The sequence below is a fragment of the Saccostrea cucullata genome, unplaced genomic scaffold, assembly GCF_032062105.1.
Source record: "Saccostrea cucullata isolate Sc308-1 unplaced genomic scaffold, CSIRO_AGI_Scuc_v1 ctg239, whole genome shotgun sequence".
In the NCBI taxonomy this organism is placed as follows: domain Eukaryota; kingdom Metazoa; phylum Mollusca; class Bivalvia; order Ostreida; family Ostreidae; genus Saccostrea; species Saccostrea cuccullata.
The window spans coordinates 752,015-772,732 of record NW_026939884.1 but is presented as its reverse complement, the minus strand read 5'-3'; the positions used below and the strand labels follow the sequence as shown (position 1 = coordinate 772,732).

The following is a 20,718-nucleotide window of genomic DNA, read 5'->3' as shown; positions in this document are numbered from 1 at the left end:
AGATTTATTAAGGAAGGCATAATTGATTAAACATATGGGAATAATTTCATTTTTCTTGGCGACCGATTTATTCAGATTTCTTCTTATATGACTGCTTGTATTCGATCTGGTTTTGCTTATTGCACTCTTTGTAATGGGGTTTGGGAGTTCGTTGAAATCTGTCTGGCTTTATATAAGATTTAAATTTAAAATGATTTCTAAAACAGTAAAATTCAAAATTCCAACTGTTAAGCTGTGTCTTTGTAATTGGCATTTCTGACATATGCTCTGTGAATAAGTGTTTCAAAAATATTTTTTCTTGCTAACTCAATTTATAATAAATGTGTTATATATATGTATTTAAATTGTTTTCTTTAGATTTAAGCGGAACATCAAATAACATTTGCTGAAACGAAGATGTTTAAAGAAATGTGTTTTGTTATATAACGTTATATACCAATATACGGGGTTATTTTTGCCATATTTGCAATTTTGCCACGTTTTAAATTCGCCCAGTAATAGTTCTGTTTAAGAAATTATACTGTTTTAATTTAAATTCGCCCCGTTTTAAATTCGACCAATCAAGAAGAGGGCGAAAGGGGCGAAAATTAAACGGGGGTGAACATTTCCCTGTATACAGTATTTGAAATATCAATTCATTCTTTAAGTGTAAAATTTTAAGAATATGAAATATTCTTTTTGTTCATGTTAAACGATGGAAGTAAAGTGGGCCTAAAATACTAAGTATTTCAATATTTCATATCATACAAATGACGAAGACATTCTTTTTTTTTTATTAAACAATGGATTTTGAATGACCAATCTTTAAAAATAGTGTTTCCTTTGTGCTGCATGATTGCATGGTTGAAGATTGGAACTGATGAGTTAAAAGATATACTAGTATCTTATTATAATTTGATAAAATTGATGAGGAAAAGTGTTTGATGTACCTAAGTTCCTTAGAAGTACTCATGATAAAATATGTTCTTCCTATAAGGAAACATTTGCTACACACAAAGTTCATATCGAAAAATAAAATGCTTAAACATGAAGTGGCTATTTATTATTTTTAGATTATGCAGAATAACAGCTAAATTTCACCAAAAAAAAAAATTACAAATATATTCCGTAGACACAAAATATATTATACCTAGGCATAATCTAATGAAAATGTGACTCCAATAACATCAAGCCCCATGCAGGTCATAAAATATTTTTTCTCACTTTGATGACACTATGTATACAAGTATGCTCTGTATTTTATAATCATCAAAACAATTCTACTTTATGTTTTCATTTATATATATTTCTGACAAGCGAAACATTCCATTTTTAATTAATTAGAGCTACATATAGGTACACTTGAATTTTTATAGCAACACTTCACCATTCTTTGTGTTGTGATGGTAACAGATTGCATCAAGTATGCGAAAAATTCATGCATGTATGATGGCATTGCTAGTTTTAAAAGATGTGTATCCTTTCAATATGCAACCTTTAGAAAGTTGTGAGGATACATTGCATGTTTTAAAAATGCACAGCTTTGTGTCCCCTTCCGTATAAATGTACCAATGTCTTAAAAAATAGATTTTGGTTGAATAACTACGATTTACACCAACAATGTAAACATTTAACTACAATGATAATCAAAACAAAAGTATTAAAAGGAGCTAGTTGAACTTTAATTACGCTTTTTAAAGATACCGACTTAAGCAAGTCCTCTCAGAATATGTATGCCATAATTACGAAAGATCATCCAGGAAGAAAGCTAATACATTTTTAAAAAGTGAATGTAATACAATTGATGAGGAGTGAGTCGAAAACTAGAACTATGATATGCTGTTCTAGCGCCTACTTACACGTAAAATGTAAAGATTAAGATAACGAACAGTGATCAGTCTGAAAAATCTATAATCAATACAAAGATGAAAAGAGGACATACAACACGAAACCCTGGAAGTTCCAGAAATGGGATTGGGTGACAAGGAGGAGAAAACATCCCCTTTTGATCAGTCAAAAGCGCAAGAGTCCAGTGTATTGATTTGGTAATATGTAGTCAAATTCAGAATAAGTATCAAGATAGAACAATTGGTATTGATATATTATTTTTTAAAGATGTTTTTCTTTATATGACTCTGTTGCCAATTATTTAAATGGCGCATAACCATCCACTCATACGAAAGATATAGATTTAAAGTTTAAAGTATTCACGACAAAAAATTGATTGATTTGAAGACTTCTGGGCATTTGCAAAATCCGAGGGATTAGATACCCCCAAATATAGTGAATTTCTTTTATTGCACTTATATTACTGACATTAATGTCATCAGTAAATAGATAAATATGTATACAAATGTATGTATACATTTTTTGAGTATGCTATATATGAAAAGTAAAACAATTAATGTCGTAATAAAAAATATTCATTATACATGTATTTGTTACATGATCTGGAATTTATCTGGAAAAAAAATCATATTTAAATAATGCTAGTGTTTCAAATTACATTTTTTTTTATTTTCCTTGTTTTGCAGTTTTTGGTGCTAACTTCCAGATCTTCTGTTGTTATTAATTTTGTTTTGAGATTATCCTGCAATCAGCCAAAAAAAACTATTGAACGGGAAATCAATTTATTTAACAGGAAATATTCACTAGATTTTCACATGCGTCCTTCCTTTTAATTGGTAGAAGAATGCAAACAAACTACCATAATAATGTACATGTATCATGGCTTAAAACTGCAGGCGAAAGATCTGTTATAATTAACCCTTTTTACCGCCAATAAAGTTTTTCAAAAGTGGTAAATAAATGTTCCCCCCTCTTGTGTGGGGGTAGTGGGCGTCATGAATGCATTCTTGTATAAATACATTTTAGCTTAGATTATGTCAGATAAGCTCTTTTAAAAATAATCTAACAATATTTCTTCTATTTATTTTATTCAACAAAAAGTAATGGTAGTAAGATTAACACGTTTTATGCACCTATATAGCCAGACTGAAACACCTGTAAATCGCATCTACAATATGTAGTGCAATGAATTTTATATAAACTGAGATCGCGTAACGGAATGTAACTTTCAAAAATCATAAGCAAATGGAAATATAGCACGAAAACTTCACACAATATGTCTTTAATGAAACTATATGTACACTTAATTGTTTCAAATTAAATTAACCACAGTTAAATATTAAACACTTACTTTGTAAGAGCTATACAATTTCTATAAGAAACAAATATATCAGGATATAGTGTTCCCAGAAATTAATGAAAATTTTTAAGTCAAAAGACAATTGTAGGTCTCTTATAATTTGTGCATTTTTCAAGAATTACATACCGTGTACTTGGTATACTTCTGGTCAATCACGAATATACAAAATGAGTACATTTGAAAACAGAAAGCCTAATCTTTTACATTTGTGTGTTATCAAAGATTCAGGGACCCAGTGATGCTCGGGAAACACTGACTATTCCACTGTCTACTTTTGTTACACATTGACAAAATATTGAAATAAGACAAGAATTCAGCAAAGGAAAAGAGTTATAAAGATTAGGTAAGTATGCTTTTTACAACAACGTTGCTATAAGCAAAAATCCTATATTTGATCTCTTTGTTTAGTAGGCCTTCCTACTAATAGTTTTTTCCTTCCCTGAATTCCTTTTTTCCGGAAAAAATACTTTATCACCATTAATATGAAAAGGATAGAAACATTCTCCGTGTATCAGAAATATTTTTAGTTTTACAAATCCTTGATAATTATTATGTTTAAAAAGGCTTCCTGTCTTGCAGAGCACAAAATAAGGAGATAACAGGAAGTGCATGTATAATAAGTCAAACAGATGCAAGTTGTGTATCGTAAGATAATATGTATATTACAGAAATGTTACATTGATTGATATGTTATAAGGCATTATAAAACGTTTCTGGAAGCAATTAATATCATTTTAAACAAAAGCATTAAAAAGCATTTCTTGAAACACTGGGTATACATCAAGATGTAGTATCATGTTAAAAAATCATAATATATGTACATGATCTGTCTTTTAAATGAAACAACAAGAAGGAACAACACATGCACTTTTTAAAAAAAATGTAATTAAGGCTCAATGATTAGGCCTGTATTGAATAACCAGAGTCAATGGAATCATAGAAGTCCTCCTTGTCCACTATCAGTTTAGACTTCTCTGAGGGAGACGTGAAGGCCGACATCTTCTTGTATCGCCCATTCAAGGATCCCTTCTGATAAAAATATTTAAAACACAACGTTAAATCGTAGCATTAAAAAGAATCTGTATTAAAAGGGCGTTGCATTACAAGAAATCAAAACATACCTTTAATTTTTCATTGACGTTGAGCCAAATTCCTAGTACAGTGCAAATAGAGGCTTGACATAATAGAATTGTGAGTGCAATTTTCCAATCGGTGAGTCTTTTGTTCACATCAGATCTTTTAAACAGATGATTTGATATTATTTTCAAACTATTTCTTTATATATACCAGTTTATTTCAAATAGAAAAAAGAATTTAAGAAGTTTAAATGCTCAAAAAGATTTTCATAATTTGTATGTGTTTTTTTTTACATGAAAATAATTACATATAGATTTGTATTGCCTTAAGAACGAACACTTACTTCTCAACAGAACCCAGAATTTTACCGACTCCTAGGTTAGTCATGCCAATATTTAACCCCTGCAGAAAGGCGGCAATGCCATTTGCAGTTCCAACAGTTGCAAGCGGGACAACTTTAGCAATAGATGGCCACAGACTCACCTTAAGAAGAATAAACATTGAAGATTAGAGAGATTTATTTTTCTTTAAGAAAAGAAAAGATTTCTCTTTGTCATTATCATGTCTTATATCTTTACTCTAATTACTAAATAAATTTGTTTCATGCAGTCATTATTATGGCAATTAAAACTAAACAGATTAAAAATGCACTTTGTTTTTTTTCGTAAAAATGGAGAGATTTTTTATCAGCACAAACAAATCATAGTGATACATACAACTGTGACGGAATAAAAAGTTCCAAAACAAATGGTAAGTACTAGGGGAGGGAAATCAAAGAATGCAAGGAAAATTATAACAGGAACACAGAGTGCCGCCCCAAGAGTTGATGAGATTGCTCTTCCTCCAAATCTGTCCTACAAACAAAGGGAAACAATCAATGTTGATCGAAAAACAAAAATTAAACATAAAGTTCAACCAATTGTTTAGTTGAACAGTTGTAGATAGCTTTTCTTGCAAATAAAAGTGTATGCAATCAAAATTAGATATCAATGCTAAAATTCAGTTCAGTATAATGTAAATTTAGAAAATACGTGGTTCAGGAAAAAGAAGAAAATGTAGAATTTTCGGATAGCGAAGAGGATCACTCTCTCGCAGTAAGAAAAGAAAAATATGGAGAAAACGAACAGTATTCAAGCTCAAAAGACGATTCTTTGACGGAGAAAAAACACGGACCCATTGTATATTCTGCTAATGATATGTTAATCCTTAGACAAGGAGAACACGGAGGGTGTGTCAGGTCGGCAGCGGATGCTCACTCCTCCATGGCACCTGATCCCACCTCTGATGTTTTGGAGGTCCGTGTCCGCTCCTATTTTGTATTGTTTTATTGACCTTTGATCTTGAATACTGTTCGTTATCTCCATATGTTTCATGCACTGATGTGTCTTACGTTTATGTGTGACTACTGTGAGTTTACAAAGCTTTTCCTTTTTTCTTGCCTATTGTATCTTTATCAAAACCCTACCCATTATTTTACAATTCTATAGTTACGTACAAGAATCTCTTTTAGAGATCTGTATCTCACTGTCATTTGGCTTGACCATTGGTACCAACTGTGGCCCGTTTTTAGCAAAGCTATTTTTGTATCTATGAAGCCACTTTGAAAATATATTATACATAAGAAGTAAAATGTGTGACCATGAACTAGACATCAAAAATGTAGATATATCGACCATATATCGATCATATTATTAATTTATAATAATTCCTATAAGGCGCCGTTTTGATTTTTACTGGCAAAAAGTGATATCACCTATTTGAATAAGTGATATCACTTATTCGAATAGGCGATATCACATATTTGAATTGTTGATATCACCTATTCATTTCCAATAGGTGATATCACCTATTCGAATAGGTGTGATCACTTATTTGAATAGGTGATAACACCTATTCGAATTGATGTCATTACCTATTGGAAATGAATAGGTGATATCACCTATTCGAATAGGTTAAATTTCCTATTCTTGCTGAAAAGGTGATATTACCTATTCGAATAAGTGATATCACCTATTCAATTTGAATTGTTGATATCACCAATTCGAATATTAGATATCACCTATTGGAATTTATTACAATAATGAATAATTAATGCTCCCTATAATATATAGATTACCACTGGAACCAAGAAAATCCGGACTACCCAGTTTTCGTGCGTTTTTCACGATTTTTCTTATAATATACGTAATAGATAAGTGACATAAATTAATTTGTGAGCAAAACAAACTACAAGTTCTATTGCATGTATTGGGGTTGCTTAAAACTAAATTCAAAACTGTTATCTTTTGTCTCCTAGAACGATCATGAGTTATAAAACGAGAGTGAAAGTAAATAAGATTTCGGGACCTATAGCCTTGGTTATTGTCGTTGTTATTTCATAAATAATTTGAATAGGTGATATCACCTATTCGAATAAGTGAAATCACCTATTCAAAATGATATGGTGATATCAGATATTCGAATAGGTGGTATCACCTTTTTAATTTGAAAAAAAAATTTTGGCAGTAAATACCGAAACGGCGCCTTATAAATTCCTTCCATTCGTATGTCGACACAGTATCCCAGTGAGCTCTAAATGAAAGATACAACTGAGAGTGACACATCTGTTTCTTATTTGGATATTTTCAAAATTAGAAAAAAGACGTGAAGAAGGGATTTTTGTCTGGTTCCCTTACTTATGTAGCAATATACTACAGTATCTCTATCTCGGAGAAATGGTGTTTATATCTGTAAGTTGACTCGATATGCAAAAGCATGCAATACTTACAATCAATTTCTAAACGAAGTAAGATATGGCCTTTTAGTAAATACAACCTGTCATTAAATCGAATGCTGATGGACATTTTATATTATTTCTTAAACCATTATTTTACACTGTATTGTATATGGACTTTTTTTCAGTTTTCTTGATCATGACAAAGAGCACACGGCTGGTGTGACAGGTCGTCAGGGGATTCCACTCTTTTTTGACATTTGCTCTCACCTCTGATGTTTTAGAGGTCCAGGTCCATGTTTGCTCTCATGGTTTGTATTTTTTAAATGGACATTTTAGCTTAGATACTGTTCTTTATCTCCCATTTTTCATTACTACTGATTTGTTTTATTTCAGCACCAAGACACGACTAGGATTGACTAAAATTTGAACAACAGGAAGACCTGAGCTAGTAAAGTCAGGTATATGAATTATATGAATCTTTCTCTTTCAACAAACAATTTTTTTTCTACTTTTGGCCAAAATTTATAAATATAACCAGGGATAGATAATCTTTAATTTGTCTTATATATTTCAATGAGTAGGAATCCACATATTGATCAGTATAGTGTTTGCCATATAAAATGGGAGAACTGGCAAGATTTTTTCACAGTGTTAAAAATAGGTGAAAACTTTGCATAAAATTACTTACAAAACGAAAAAAAGTCGCTCATTAATCACCCAAGACAACTTACGATTTCTTTTATACTTAAGTATAGGTATGTTTTATTTTTGTCATTTCTATTAAAAACCAGTCAAAAAAGATATCAAATCCTCGGATCAATTTTTGTATGTGTCATGTATCCTTCATTAATAAACAGCACTCGTTAATTAAAAAAATGTCTCAATCAAGAATTCAAATGAGATGTGAAAATCTTACGAGAATTAAGCCCGTGGTTAGACAGACAATAATGGATACGTCATAAACAGCTCCATTGATATAGGACGACTCCACACGGGAATAACCATACTTGTCCTGAATGAATTTACTGAAAAAAAGGTAAGATGACAATCAACATTCTTATACGTGTGAGAAAACGATAGTATTTATCAATAAATGCAACGAAATCAAGTTTTAAAAATTTACAAATATAGAAAATAAACAAACTACAAATTAGAAAAGAGACAAACTACATTTGATTGAAAGATGTTAAAGCGATACTGATAAAAGTCTTGGAAAGTCTTTGAAATGCTTCTTAGGGCTTACCTCCCATTTGCCACGTAAGGAATAAAACAGCTATAATATGTAGAGATCATTACTGCGACAAGCCAATAAGACAAAGGGAAGTTTCTAATATCGCTGAATTTCTGTTTGGGAAAAAAGACAATATATTATACAGCTCCTCACACAATACTTAATACATTTTGATTTATCTAGATGATAAGATATATTTATAACTCAAAATATTTTGCTAAATATTCAAGCATTAAAGTATGAAGATTCGTGTCTATTTTTCAGTGTTTTCCGTCATCAAATTAGTAGTCAGCTAAGATTCTCTATACAGTTTTTCTTTTAAATCTAACTTCACAGAACTTATTGTAGACGACTTGTCTTCTGCAGTTATTATACTTCAGTATGTTTTGGATGTAAATTGATTCATTAACTCACTACTGGTTGAGATTTGATGTTAAACACGTGAGTTTTGTCCAGTTTTCCACTTCCAATGGCGTCTAAAATACAGTATCCCACTGCTGCCATAAACCCAACACCGCACATAAGAGCACCTGCAAACATTTGACCAAATCCATTACTTACTAAAGTACTTGATATGTAACAGCTCAAATAAATGTAAGAAATTGAAAAACTGAGTTCTGTTTACCTGTCCAAAGCGCCATCGGAACGCCGTAGACCTTTGCAATATTGGATGTGATAAAGAAATTCAACACGTTGCCACATCTTATGACGCTCACAATAGCTCCAAAAGCTAAACCAAGTTTGTCCGGAAACCAATAGGCAATAACTCGATCTTGAACAACTGTTATTTAAGTATAGAGAGCATTTGAAATTCTCAGGTTTGCAATTTTATGGTAAATGTTTATACAGATGTCATTTTAATGACATGATAACAAAAAAAAGTAAAAAGGAATAAAACAAAAATACTACATTTGTAATTTGCTTTTAAATTAATATAAAGCTATGTATTATATGTATTTTTTAGCAGAATGATTTCATTGATATGCTATTGAATACCTACGTTGACATCCACCATTAGCAGCTCCTAGAATTGCTCTACTTGCAAGCATCATTGGAAACATGGCTGATGTCAACTTAAACCCAGGCATAACAGACAGCGCAAATAAAGACGAACCAATGGCGGCCATTGATGTGGAAAGAATCGCTGTCACTTTAAATAATAAAAAGGAAATGACTTTGATTTAATTTTATGTTTTTGAAACTTAATTAAAGAAGAAAAAATCATTTCTTATAATTATTTTATAGTGTCATATGAAGTGTTTTGCATACTCCTGTTTCCTATGCGATCCAGTATTACCCCTATAGGTAAAACGATGATGGCGTTTCTACAACGATAAAATTCATGTGTGCATACTTTATAATAACAGCATCTCTGTGCAAATAAAACTATAACATTTATCTATTCAGTGAATATGTACTCAAGGTAATTCTGTTTCTATTATGAATTTTGTACACATAAGATAAAACCTACGTCCACGAGAAAACAGCATAAAGTTGATTGTAATGATCCGGTCCTATGCCCAGACATTCCTCACAACAAGTCACATTCTTTGGAACATCACTACAGTTTTCCTGCAATTAGATTTAGATCCATGAATGATATCTATCATATGATTTTGCAATAAGTTCTAATAACAGTTGTTGCATTATCAATATATTTTAAAAGAAAATTAGAATTACATCAATCAAGATAATCAATGTCATATAGACTGTCTAAGGAAAATTATTTAATAGGAATGCATGTTACAGTCTCATATTCTCTTTAAGTGCTTGGAAAATAAGTTTACCTTTATAGATTTTGTGAAGAGAGAAATTGCATGCTATCAAAAGTTACTAGTATATGGTTACATGTAATTAAGTGCTTTAAGATCTCACATGATGAGAGCTTTGTAGTTCTGTTTGTAGAGCACTGGGGATGTCCACACAGTAGAAACATCCGAAGGCAATAAGACAATCACACGCCAGTAACAGGTATCGACATCCCCCTGAAATAAAATTAAGTGATAGGTGTTAAATGTAGAAATTGAACATAACGTTATTTGGACATCAGTTTGATTTTATTCTAATTATTGAAGAATTGCATCCACATGTCAATATCAGACTGTTCACGAATTTTGTTTTCTTATTGACATGTTGTCTGCATCTATGGCCTTCAGTATCACGCTTATAGTGGTGGTTAGTTATCATATCTCGTGCACAATGGTCACGTGTTTTTCTATACTAGTTCTAATTAAAAGTACATAAAGTAAGGCATTACGATAAATATCTATACACAGTGTATGTACACATACACAACAGTTTCAATGTCGATACCAATTTGAATCACCAAATTTCAAATTAACGCTCGAGGTCATTTGATTTTTCTTGTAAACGTATTTAATGAAATACATTTTTTAAAAAGTAAAAATATATTTGATTACATTCAGGAAAGATACGACCATAAAAAGTAGGAATACTAAAATGAAACATATGGAGATAACGAACAGTATTCGAGATCAAAAATCCATTAAAAAGAAAAAACAAAATGGGAGCAAAGCAAACGCGGACCTCCAAAACATCAGAGGTGGACTCAGGTGCCATGGAGAAATTAGCACCCCCTGCCGACCGGTCACACCTGCCGTGTGCTCGTTGTCATGATTCAGAAATGACGGGGAAATCCAACGTTAATTCAGTGTATAAATAATAGACTAACAATTGGTATGAAAAATGTCAATCAGCATTTGACTCAATGATAAATTGTATTGCTGACAAGGTCATTATATCGACTACACGACCGTAGAACTTACGAATTGATGACTTTTAACGAGACTGCTGATATTCTTGTATTATCAACTTGATTGTCAATCATTAACCTCGTTTTAGAAATTGTTCATACGTAGAGCATACTTTTGCGTATTGAATCAACTGAAACATACAAGTGTAAACTCTGTATGCAGGTGATTAAGGTATATTGCTGCATAAGAAAGGAAAGTTGATGATTGAAAAGACATTTCATCAAGTTTATCATAGAGCATGGTTGTTAGATTATCATTAACGTCTTTTTCAAGTAAAGTATCCAAATATGAAATAATTGTGTCAAACTCTGATATATCTTTTATCTGAAACTTACCAGGATATATATCGTATCGAAATAACAATGGAAAATAGCATTGTTAATTGACAATACGTTGTCGATATATGTTAATTGACAATACGTTGTCGATATATATTCATAAATGTTGAGTTGAAGGCCACAGCAAGTGTTTTCTTCTTTTCACGCATAAGATTTTTGACAAATTCTGCTTCATATGAATACAAAAATAGGTCTGCTGATAACTGGGCGCAAGTGATATCCAAAATAATGATAAAGTAAATAGTTTACTTATTAAGCATTGATTATTACTGTCTTTTTTTAAAATTTAAATTATCAATTATTATACCCCCCCCCTTGAAAAGCGGGAGGGTATATAGTAATCGGGATGCCCGTCCGTTCGTCTGTATGTCCGTCCGTCCGTTACGCTTTGGGGTACCCATCACTTATCCGCAACTTTTCTTCTAACACTGAATGAAATTTTGATGAAACTTTCATAGAATCTTTAAATATTACATATTGCCATTGCGTACTGTCTATTTTACTTTTAGATCCGAAACATATTTTTGGTTTTCCATATAGCAAAACATGGACACTGTCTTTATATTCATATGGGAGGCGGGTGTGTCATTTAGTAAGCTCATTGCTCACAGTACCTCTAGTTTTATTTCATATATTATATGAATCAATGAACAAGGCCATTATTTCCATCTAGAATTGTCCATGGATTTTTCTGTAAGTTCCTCTGCTCCTGATTTGTATGGTTAAATGGATTTTTGAGTTTGAATGGTCTTTGTTAACCATATATTTCACCAATTTAATTTTAGTGGTTTATAAAACACAAATACATAGTTAGCAATCTGATTTTCGGATTGCCTGTATAGCTGATAGGGAAAAGACCTTTTTAGTAATATAAAACAAAATTTGTCATCTTTTAATAATGCCCTTTAAAATTCTCAATATTAGGAGATGCGTTTGTTAATTTAAGTTTCCGATTTTGACATTTTAAAAACATTTTGCTCTCATGCATGACACTCCAGTTCCCATCAAAGCCCAAAGAAGAAAACTGCCATTCTCTTACACAATGTTCAGACAATCATGATTGAACAATGATAAGTTGCAGTACATTTACTGGAATAATAACTAGGTAAAAAATAAATATTAGTTATTATGGGGAAAGAAAGGGACTCAGTAAACTATATTCTGAGATTAATGTTTCTTTCTTTGATTGATCATTCTTATATTTCTGCGTGAAATGTAATGATAATGAACAGTTATATTACTCAAAAGCCCACTGAAACAATACGATGCGAAAGAAAGAGAAACGCATCCCTACAGAAATATAAGCAATGGAATCAGAGGCTATGAGAAGTAAGCATCTCGACAGGTCACCCCACCCCCACCCAATTGTCCCATCGTTCTGATTGAGAAAACGGAGAAATCTGTAAAAATTCAGTTACATTATTATTATTTTTGGTTAAATATAATTTGTGTGAAATTCGATCTATCCTTATATTTTGAACTTCTGGAGTATAAATTAAGATATATCTGTAATTAGTGAAGTAGACTTTTACTGATGTCTCTAATACGAATGATTATTCCGTGTCGGATGTCGATATGTGTATATTAACTCTTTACAACTTATTGAATTGATTTGCAACATACACCGAATCCTCGCGTCATAGATATATTACGTTACAATTTCCCCGCAAGCACTTTACAGCGGGGTACAAGTTTCTCTAATGTCTTAGCGTAAATAATATTATGACGTAATATTTTAATTAGAAAATAAATTTTCTTATTTTATGAGATTTAAGCAAGTATAAATTAGTTGGGATTTGGCAATAAATTGAAGATTAAATGAACTTTTTATAGTGCGTGAAAATGCATGATTGCGGGGAAACGGTAAATGCGTGATTTTGCGTTAGAAATAGGAAACGGTATATGCGTTAAAATGCGTTACTGCGGGGAAGGGGGTTAAGAGAATGTGAAATTTAGTTTAATATTATTTATGAATTTAACGTTATGAAATTAATAATTTTTAATGTAGATACAGAGGGGTTTTTTTTTAAATTGAACTCCAATTTATTTGAAATTACATACTGAACATTTCTAACGCAAATTAAATATTGTTTAATTTTTTTTTATTTAATCTGAGTTTTGAAATTGAAGGCAAATTATTTTTACGCAATGTTTTGCCCTATTATTTCAATTGGTTTAATATGTGTTTGATTCCTACAATATTTTTTTTTTATTTTAAAGTGATTATTTTAATGATAAATGAAAATGAGATTTATAAAGGATTTTTATGTTGCCTCTTTTGGTTCAAAATATGCATCCTTATTTTTTAATTCTCCAAAATGTGTACGTATTTTTTCTTCAAAAAGGATCACAGACACCAACGAAATGATTATCACAGCAAACAATCGAATTGTTGTAAATTTTTCTCTATCACGTTGAAGAAAAATCACTACTGTTGTTACTGTTGTATATAAATTTATAGAGTTCAATGTGAAATCAAAGTGATGAATAATATAATAATAAGATACCACAGAGTCTGACAGTATTAGGGAGAGATAAAATGTATGGCAGCAATTTGGAAAGTATATTTCTAAATGCCAATATTTATCTCATTGTTACGTGTATATAAATTTATAGAGTTCAATGTGAAATCAAAGTGATGAATAATATAATAATAAGATACCACAGAGTCTGACATTTTTTTTTAATATATATTTTGATATTTTACTTGAAAAGGACGTTAATGATTATATAACAACCAAGCTCTATGATAAACGTGATGACTTTAACTTTTCAATCGTCAACTTCCCTTACTTATGCAGCAATATACCTTCATCCGGAGTTTATATCTCTCAGTTGATTCGAAACGCAAGAGCAAGCTATATGTGTGTTCAATTTCTAAAACGAGGTAAATTATTGAAAAACAAGTAAGCACTATGGTCGATAAAATGACCTTGTCAGAAAATACAATGTTTCATTGAGTCAAATGCTGACTGACATTTTTCAAAGTAATTGTCCATTATTTACACATTGAATTGACAACGGATTTTCCGTTATTTCCAGATCATGACAAGGAGCACAAAGCGGGTGTGACCGGTAGGTGGATGCTCACTTCTCCATGGCACTTGATCCCACTTCTGGAGGTCGGTGTTTGCTCTCCTCCTATTTTGTATTGTGTTATGTATTTTGAGCTTAAATACTGTTCATTAGCTCCATACATTTCATCTAACGATTAGCTTGTGTCCTCAGCATATTGTCATAATCATGTATCACAATAGACAATAGTTTTCTCTCCTTTATTACTTAATTTGTTTAATGTTATCAGAACTTTGAATTGATAGAAAATTAAAAAAATAGTTATTTTAATACAGGGGTTAATACTTACATCTCGTTTGATCCATAGATGCAGATCGAGTAATGTTTTAAAAACACTCTAATTAAGTCATTGTGATGATGAACAGAAAAAGGAGAACCTAGTATGACAAAAAATTTGCCGACATACGTATATATAGATACGATCTAAAGGTGCTATACCAAGTGACTACTGATAACAGATAGATACCCGCATTGTCGCCGCTAGATTAGTCCTATCAGGGGGAGAGTTAGGTTGACTGACCATCTTATAGACTGTTATGTGCTGTTCAACATTATTTCTTAATTTAGTCACCGAGTCAACGTTTTATTGATATCTAATTCCGTGTTATACATTTAAAAGGTATTACTGTTTAGGTGCCATGCTTGTAGGGTCATTGTATCTGTGTCAAACTACCAAGTGTACCAGCCAAATGTTCATTGATCTTTTATAATCGGTTATTACTAAGGAGTATCAGAAGTGTGTACAAAATGTGTAATTTTATTATATGGTATAGTATATGTATAATGCCCATTTCAATAAACGCAATTGATTTTTATGATTTCTATATTTTAGGTTTTCAATTTAAAATTTTATAGATTTTCATGTTTTCTAGGTCTAACCTTGTATCAATTTTATTCATTAAAACTAAAAATGGTGGAAGAAATACCACTTTTTTAGAGAGTTAAACATTTTTTTATATGTAATATCGTGTTGTGTAATTTAGATCTGATGGTTTGATGTAAATTGGGATCTTTAGAGTACACCTTAAAAACCGAGGCCCCGTGGCAGGGCAAGCGTTGGTACGATAAAGAACCCTCATTGCTCATAGTCCCCGAGTGCTTGGTAAAGGTTTTAATTTGAAGCCCCTTACCAATATACGATGACGTCTCTTTATGAGCGAAAATTGTTAAAACAATTTTGGAGTGGTAGATATAAGTACTTGTGAGATATTTTGTAAAGGAAAACATAAAATAACAATACAGTTTTGATAAAAGTGTGCAGAGCAAAGAAAACAAAAGACGTCAACTAAAAAGATAACACATGTATATTTGAATTTCCTTTCGAGACAATCATGAATGAATCCTTGCGTATAATTTTTTTTACTAAAAAAGGTAACGCTTATCCCTCTTGAAGGTAATTAAAAATGATTTTTAAAGTGGCTTTATTTTAAAGATTTATTATTTTAAACTTAACTGTAATTATTTTGTCCCCTTCCGAACTGTAATGTGAATATGAGACAACGGACTTGCGCAGTGCAGCGGATGTGATCTTTCATGTCATGACAACATGTCTTCATGAGACAGATTATGTGCGACAATCTTCAGAATTATACTTCACAAGGAGGAGGCAAAATGCTCACCTTTTCTCATTATCTGAAGCATTCAAGACAGCCGATACATCTTTGTCAAAATATTACGATTGTAACAACGTATTATAATATCTGATTACTGTAAATGTATTATATTTAGCGTGTACGATATTTGGTGGAAATTGATTTTCAATAAGTTGGCGTAAATTTGATTTAGCGCATTTTCTTAATTATGTGTATATGTGCAAGACAATAAGCGTTGTACTTGATTTAACGGTTGCGAGGTTCCGCCAAAGCCGCTAAAAAGAATACACATCCAAATGTAATACGTTTACAGTATGTCAATCATGAGAAATTTGAATAATTTAATTGTACAGATATACCTATTGAATATTTAATTACTTGTATTAATAATTATTCAATGTACATAATTTACAAATTTTTCATTGTAAAAATTTAACTTTTTTTTAATTTGCACTAGAAATAATCAAAAGAACTATATATAGTGACAATGCTCACTTTAAAGTCATTGTGATCGTGTTGATTTTCCATATCCTCCATATTTCCAAGTAAAACCGGAGACACCAGGCCCCAAAAAACCATAAACTGATAACAGACTTAAGTCAAAATTTTACCAAATGTTTAAATGGAAATATACAAACCTACATTTTTTTCCTGAAATCCATATGTATTAGAAATGACAAATCTAAAATCAAAAGTCTGTTCTCATTTTATGTCTCCAGGCTAGTTGCCAACCAACTTACTGACTAGTTTTACATATGAAGCTGAATTTGTCCAAAATCTTACACGTGAAAAGAAAAAATCACACTAGTTTTTGACTTCAACTCGACCTTTAGATATATCGACGACGTATTGTCAATGGATAATCATGGTTATCTCCATGCTCATGTCTATACGATATATCACGGTGAGCTTAAAAAAAACCCAGATACCACAGAGTCTGACATATTTGTTTGATATTTAAATATTTTAACTTGAAAAATGCCCTATTAAAAACGTGATGAGATTAACCTTTCGTCGACTTCCCTTACTTATGCAGCTATATATACCTTCATCACCTCCATACGGGGTTTATATATCTCAGTTGATTCGAAACTCAAGAGCAAACTCTTAGCATGAACAATTTCCAAAGCAAAGTAAATTATTGAGAAAGGAGTTAATGAAACAAGAATATGCAGCAGTCTCGTTTAAAGTAATAATTTCGTAAATTCTGTGGTCGATACAATGACCATGACAGAAATTATAATAAAATCATTGAGTCAAATGCTGACTGACGTTTTTTTTTCATAGTAATTGTTAAGTCATTATTTAAAAACTGCATTGTCGATAGAGTTTTCCTTCATTTCTCGATTATGACAAGGAGCACATCTATTAGTAGTTGGCAGGAGATGCTCACTCCTATACATGGCACCCAATCCCACCTCTGATGTTTTCGAGGTCCGTATTTCTTCTGCTCCAATTTTGTATTGTTTAATGGACTTTTGAGCTTGAATTCTGTAACTTAATCTCCATATATTTCATTCAAAGATGAATTACCTCAAATACTAAACCTTCTCCATCAATTTTGTACTCTACTGGCCAAAAAGCTATTTTAGTTTGCCGTCTGTCACTAACAATTTATTAATACGCTACTAGTTCCTCTACACATTTTGTCCAATTTCAATTATACGTGATAGACAAGTACCCTATTCCAAGAAACTTTTGCTTAATGTGCCGTTTTGATTTTTTTAAGCTATGATACCACAGTTACTAAGAATAGAAATTTCTGTGAAATTCTTTCAAAACGATACCTATTCTATAGTGTACATCCAATTTCGTTATGACTTGTTACATACAGTTATGTACGTGGTCTACACTAAGATACAAAAGTCTCTATCTCTTCGCATGGTTAATAGAATTAAAAATTCTTTGAAATTCGATGAAATTCCCCCCAAAACCTTACTTTTCTTACATTTTTTTTTTTCAGTATCAAGAAAACTTGGTACACCAGAAAACTAAAATTCTTTGTGATTTTTGTTTATTTTGGCAAACAGTACTGCCATGTTTTTAAATAATAAATTTCTTTTGAAACTTTTTTTTTTCATTTTTCGGTTCAATTGCTGTTGGACTAAGTATGATACACACACTTAACTTAGATGCTTAATTTCTTTTATCAGTTCTTGATTTAGACTATAATTGGCAATATTACTCCTGCAGTTTCAGTCGGATTTCAAGACGTTAACAAAGTTGGAGTTTCTAAAAGTACAAATAAAGATAAATGAACAGTTTAAATACAAAATACTTTATTTCCAAACTAAAGGTGTAAAAGAACTAATGTGTAATATCGTATATATACGAAACGAACAAAGCCTCCAATTGACTTTTTATGTGCTGAACAATATTTTTTGTTATTTACGGTAAATATAACTGTCATATGCTAGCTGTGCAAGTAGGAAATTTTAATTGTAAAGTATTTCTTTCAATAACAATGCACTGAAAAAGAAATAATATTTGAGGAAGCATTTAATGAGAAAAAATCCTGAACTGAATCTTAAAACTCTGCTTGATCTGTAGAAAAAATAGGTTTTCCTCGATATGCATCGTTTATGAATTAAGTCCATTCTGAAACTGAAAATTAATAATCAGGGTAATAATTATATTAAAATAATTTTGTGCAATAGAGGACATTTTTGTGATCATATTAATCATATTCTATTATCTGACTTTAACTGATCTAAATCATTTAATATAGTTTTAGTCATTTTTGTTCTCGATGCCATTTTCCGGATGTGACGTCACTGAATCATCTTTATCTTTATCCAAATCCACTACGTTCTCTTTGGAGCTCTGTTGTGCATTGATTGTCACCATTTCTAGGGAAGAAAATTAGAAGTAAAGATTATGATTGTTTCTTTCCCTGAGGTGTTTCTTGAAGAACTAATGAAGCTGTAACATTACAACTATCCCCTAACAAACACAATACGAAGCGGAGGTGTATACGTCATGGCTACAGACAGGATAGGAAATGAATGCTTCTTTTTATACTCATAAACATCTGCCACAAGGAATTTTATAAATCTCTACTGTTTTATAAAAAGCTCTGTACGAGACAAACAGCTTTTTAGAGTCGAAGTACATCTAAGTTATTGCTTCCTGCTGCATTTGTTTTCGTCGAAAAATATGCTGCTGAAGATTATTGATTTGGTAATAATTAAACTATTAAAGTCATTCTTATATATGTATGTGATATAAAAATGTTTATTTATGTGTATAAAACAAAACAAAAATAAACCGCGCTAAGCACTGGTTCAGAAACTGTTAAAAATCAAGCACTTAGTCAGATTCTGAAGCATTTTCCGTTACAAGGCACATTCCAATCATATTGTTATGTGAAAGGGTGACAGTAAATTGAGTTTTACTTTAATAAGGTTAGTGACAATGCAAGAATGGTATTGAAGTATGGTGCCAAATTCCAACCCACGCCCATAAGTTTGTTTTTAAAAATAAATTTTGACTGTATGGAGTAATATAGACGTGTTATATCATAAATATGGCTACATACAATACAACTGTCCTTATATTTACCACAGAGTCTGACGCAGTCATCCGTCTCTTATTTGGATATTTTTAAAAGTAGAAAAAAATGCTAATGGTTATCTAATCATAAAGCATAAATGTGATGACTTTATTTTTTCAATCATTATTTTTCCTTACTTATTTAGCAATATATCCATATATAAACTGCATATGGGTTTCTGTCTCTCAGTATATTCAATATTCAAGAATGTGTTCTACGTACGAACATTTTTTTTTAAAGACGCAAGCTATTGATAGACAAGTTGATGAAATAATAATAATGCGCAGTCTCATTTTAAAGTTATCATTTCAAAAATTCTATGGTCGGTACAATGATCTTGTCAGCAAATACAATCTATCATTGAAGTCAATGCTGACTGACTGACTTTTTCATATCAATCGTTAGGTGATTGGTTTTCTTTTATTCATCGTGGATTTTTTGTTCTTCCCGATGATGACAAGAAGCACACGGCGTAGTAATTTAACTTTTAATTTCATATTGTTATCTTTTATGTTCTAGGGTTCATACATTCACTTTTTTAATATCAAATGAAACTAATCATGTACTTGTAGGTCCACATAGAATTTCCAAATTTTACTACACTGTTTTCCAAGTTAAAAAAAACGCTTTGAAATCTCAAAAAGTTCTGGAGTAAAGGTTTTTAGTAAATCAAAGTATCAACATGATAGAAGTTTTTTCTATAGTTAACTATACTTAAGTTTTGTTAATAAAGGGCTGTCATTACAAATATCTTATATATATACCTTATTTTTCCTTTTTTTTCTAGCGAATTAAAATAATGTACATACCATAATGTTCTGGCCATATTTGTAAGAGGTATCTCAAAACTTCGATATGTTTCTTGAAATTTAGGGCGTGGTCATCTGTTGATTTCGGGGAGGGACAGAGAAGAACTGGACCAAAACAGACGGCTAAATTGTCCACAGTCATCTTGTTCTTGTCGCTGTGATGGGAGATCTTCTTGAGATGATTTAGTACCAGGGCCATGGTTTCCTGTGGAGATTGAATTACATTTGTTAGAATGATATTTGTTAAAACTTTTTGTGTATTCAAGAAAATGATTATACAAGAAATGATATTTGTTTGCAAAATTTTTATCGCACACATAAGTTGTATTTTTTTTTGTAAAGCTCGCTTTTGCATCATGTTGGCAA

At 31.3% G+C, this 20,718-nt stretch overlaps 2 protein-coding genes across 2 annotated transcripts in view; both read right to left on the bottom strand.

Moving 5' to 3' along the window:
• Positions 1-4,054: 4,054 nt before the first annotated feature.
• Positions 4,055-14,785, bottom strand: LOC134254187 (major facilitator superfamily domain-containing protein 1-like). Its single transcript, XM_062736730.1, has 13 exons — positions 14,688-14,785; positions 10,087-10,196; positions 9,683-9,783; positions 9,481-9,536; positions 9,212-9,361; positions 8,837-8,992; positions 8,626-8,741; positions 8,224-8,324; positions 7,897-8,005; positions 4,981-5,118; positions 4,608-4,747; positions 4,309-4,423; positions 4,055-4,216 (listed from the first exon to the last, which is right to left on the bottom strand). Exons 1-13 carry the CDS (start codon positions 14,701-14,703, stop codon positions 4,088-4,090), a joined length of 1,437 nt encoding a protein of 478 aa, XP_062592714.1. The 5' UTR covers positions 14,704-14,785; the 3' UTR covers positions 4,055-4,087.
• A 3,507-nt stretch (positions 14,786-18,292) lies between these two features.
• Positions 18,293-20,718, bottom strand: part of LOC134254167 (rho GTPase-activating protein 100F-like) — a 36,539-nt gene continuing 34,113 nt past the window's right edge. The window contains exons 5-6 of the mRNA XM_062736708.1: positions 20,353-20,557; positions 18,293-18,839 (exon numbers count right to left, since the gene is read on the bottom strand). Coding sequence (XP_062592692.1) covers positions 18,721-18,839; positions 20,353-20,557 — 324 coding nt within the window. The 3' untranslated portion in view covers positions 18,293-18,720. The remainder of the gene's footprint in view (positions 18,840-20,352; positions 20,558-20,718) is intronic.

What these genes read in the sequence shown, in the direction of transcription:
- LOC134254187 (XM_062736730.1), bottom strand. An exon ending in AACTACAAAGCTCTCATCAT is followed by an intron (nt 9,784 to 10,086) that starts GTGAGATCTTAA and finishes ATCTAATTGCAG; the next exon opens with GAAAACTGTAGTGATGTTCC. An exon ending in ATTCTGGGTTCTGTTGAGAA is followed by an intron (nt 4,424 to 4,607) that starts GTAAGTGTTCGT and finishes TCTGTTTAAAAG; the next exon opens with ATCTGATGTGAACAAAAGAC.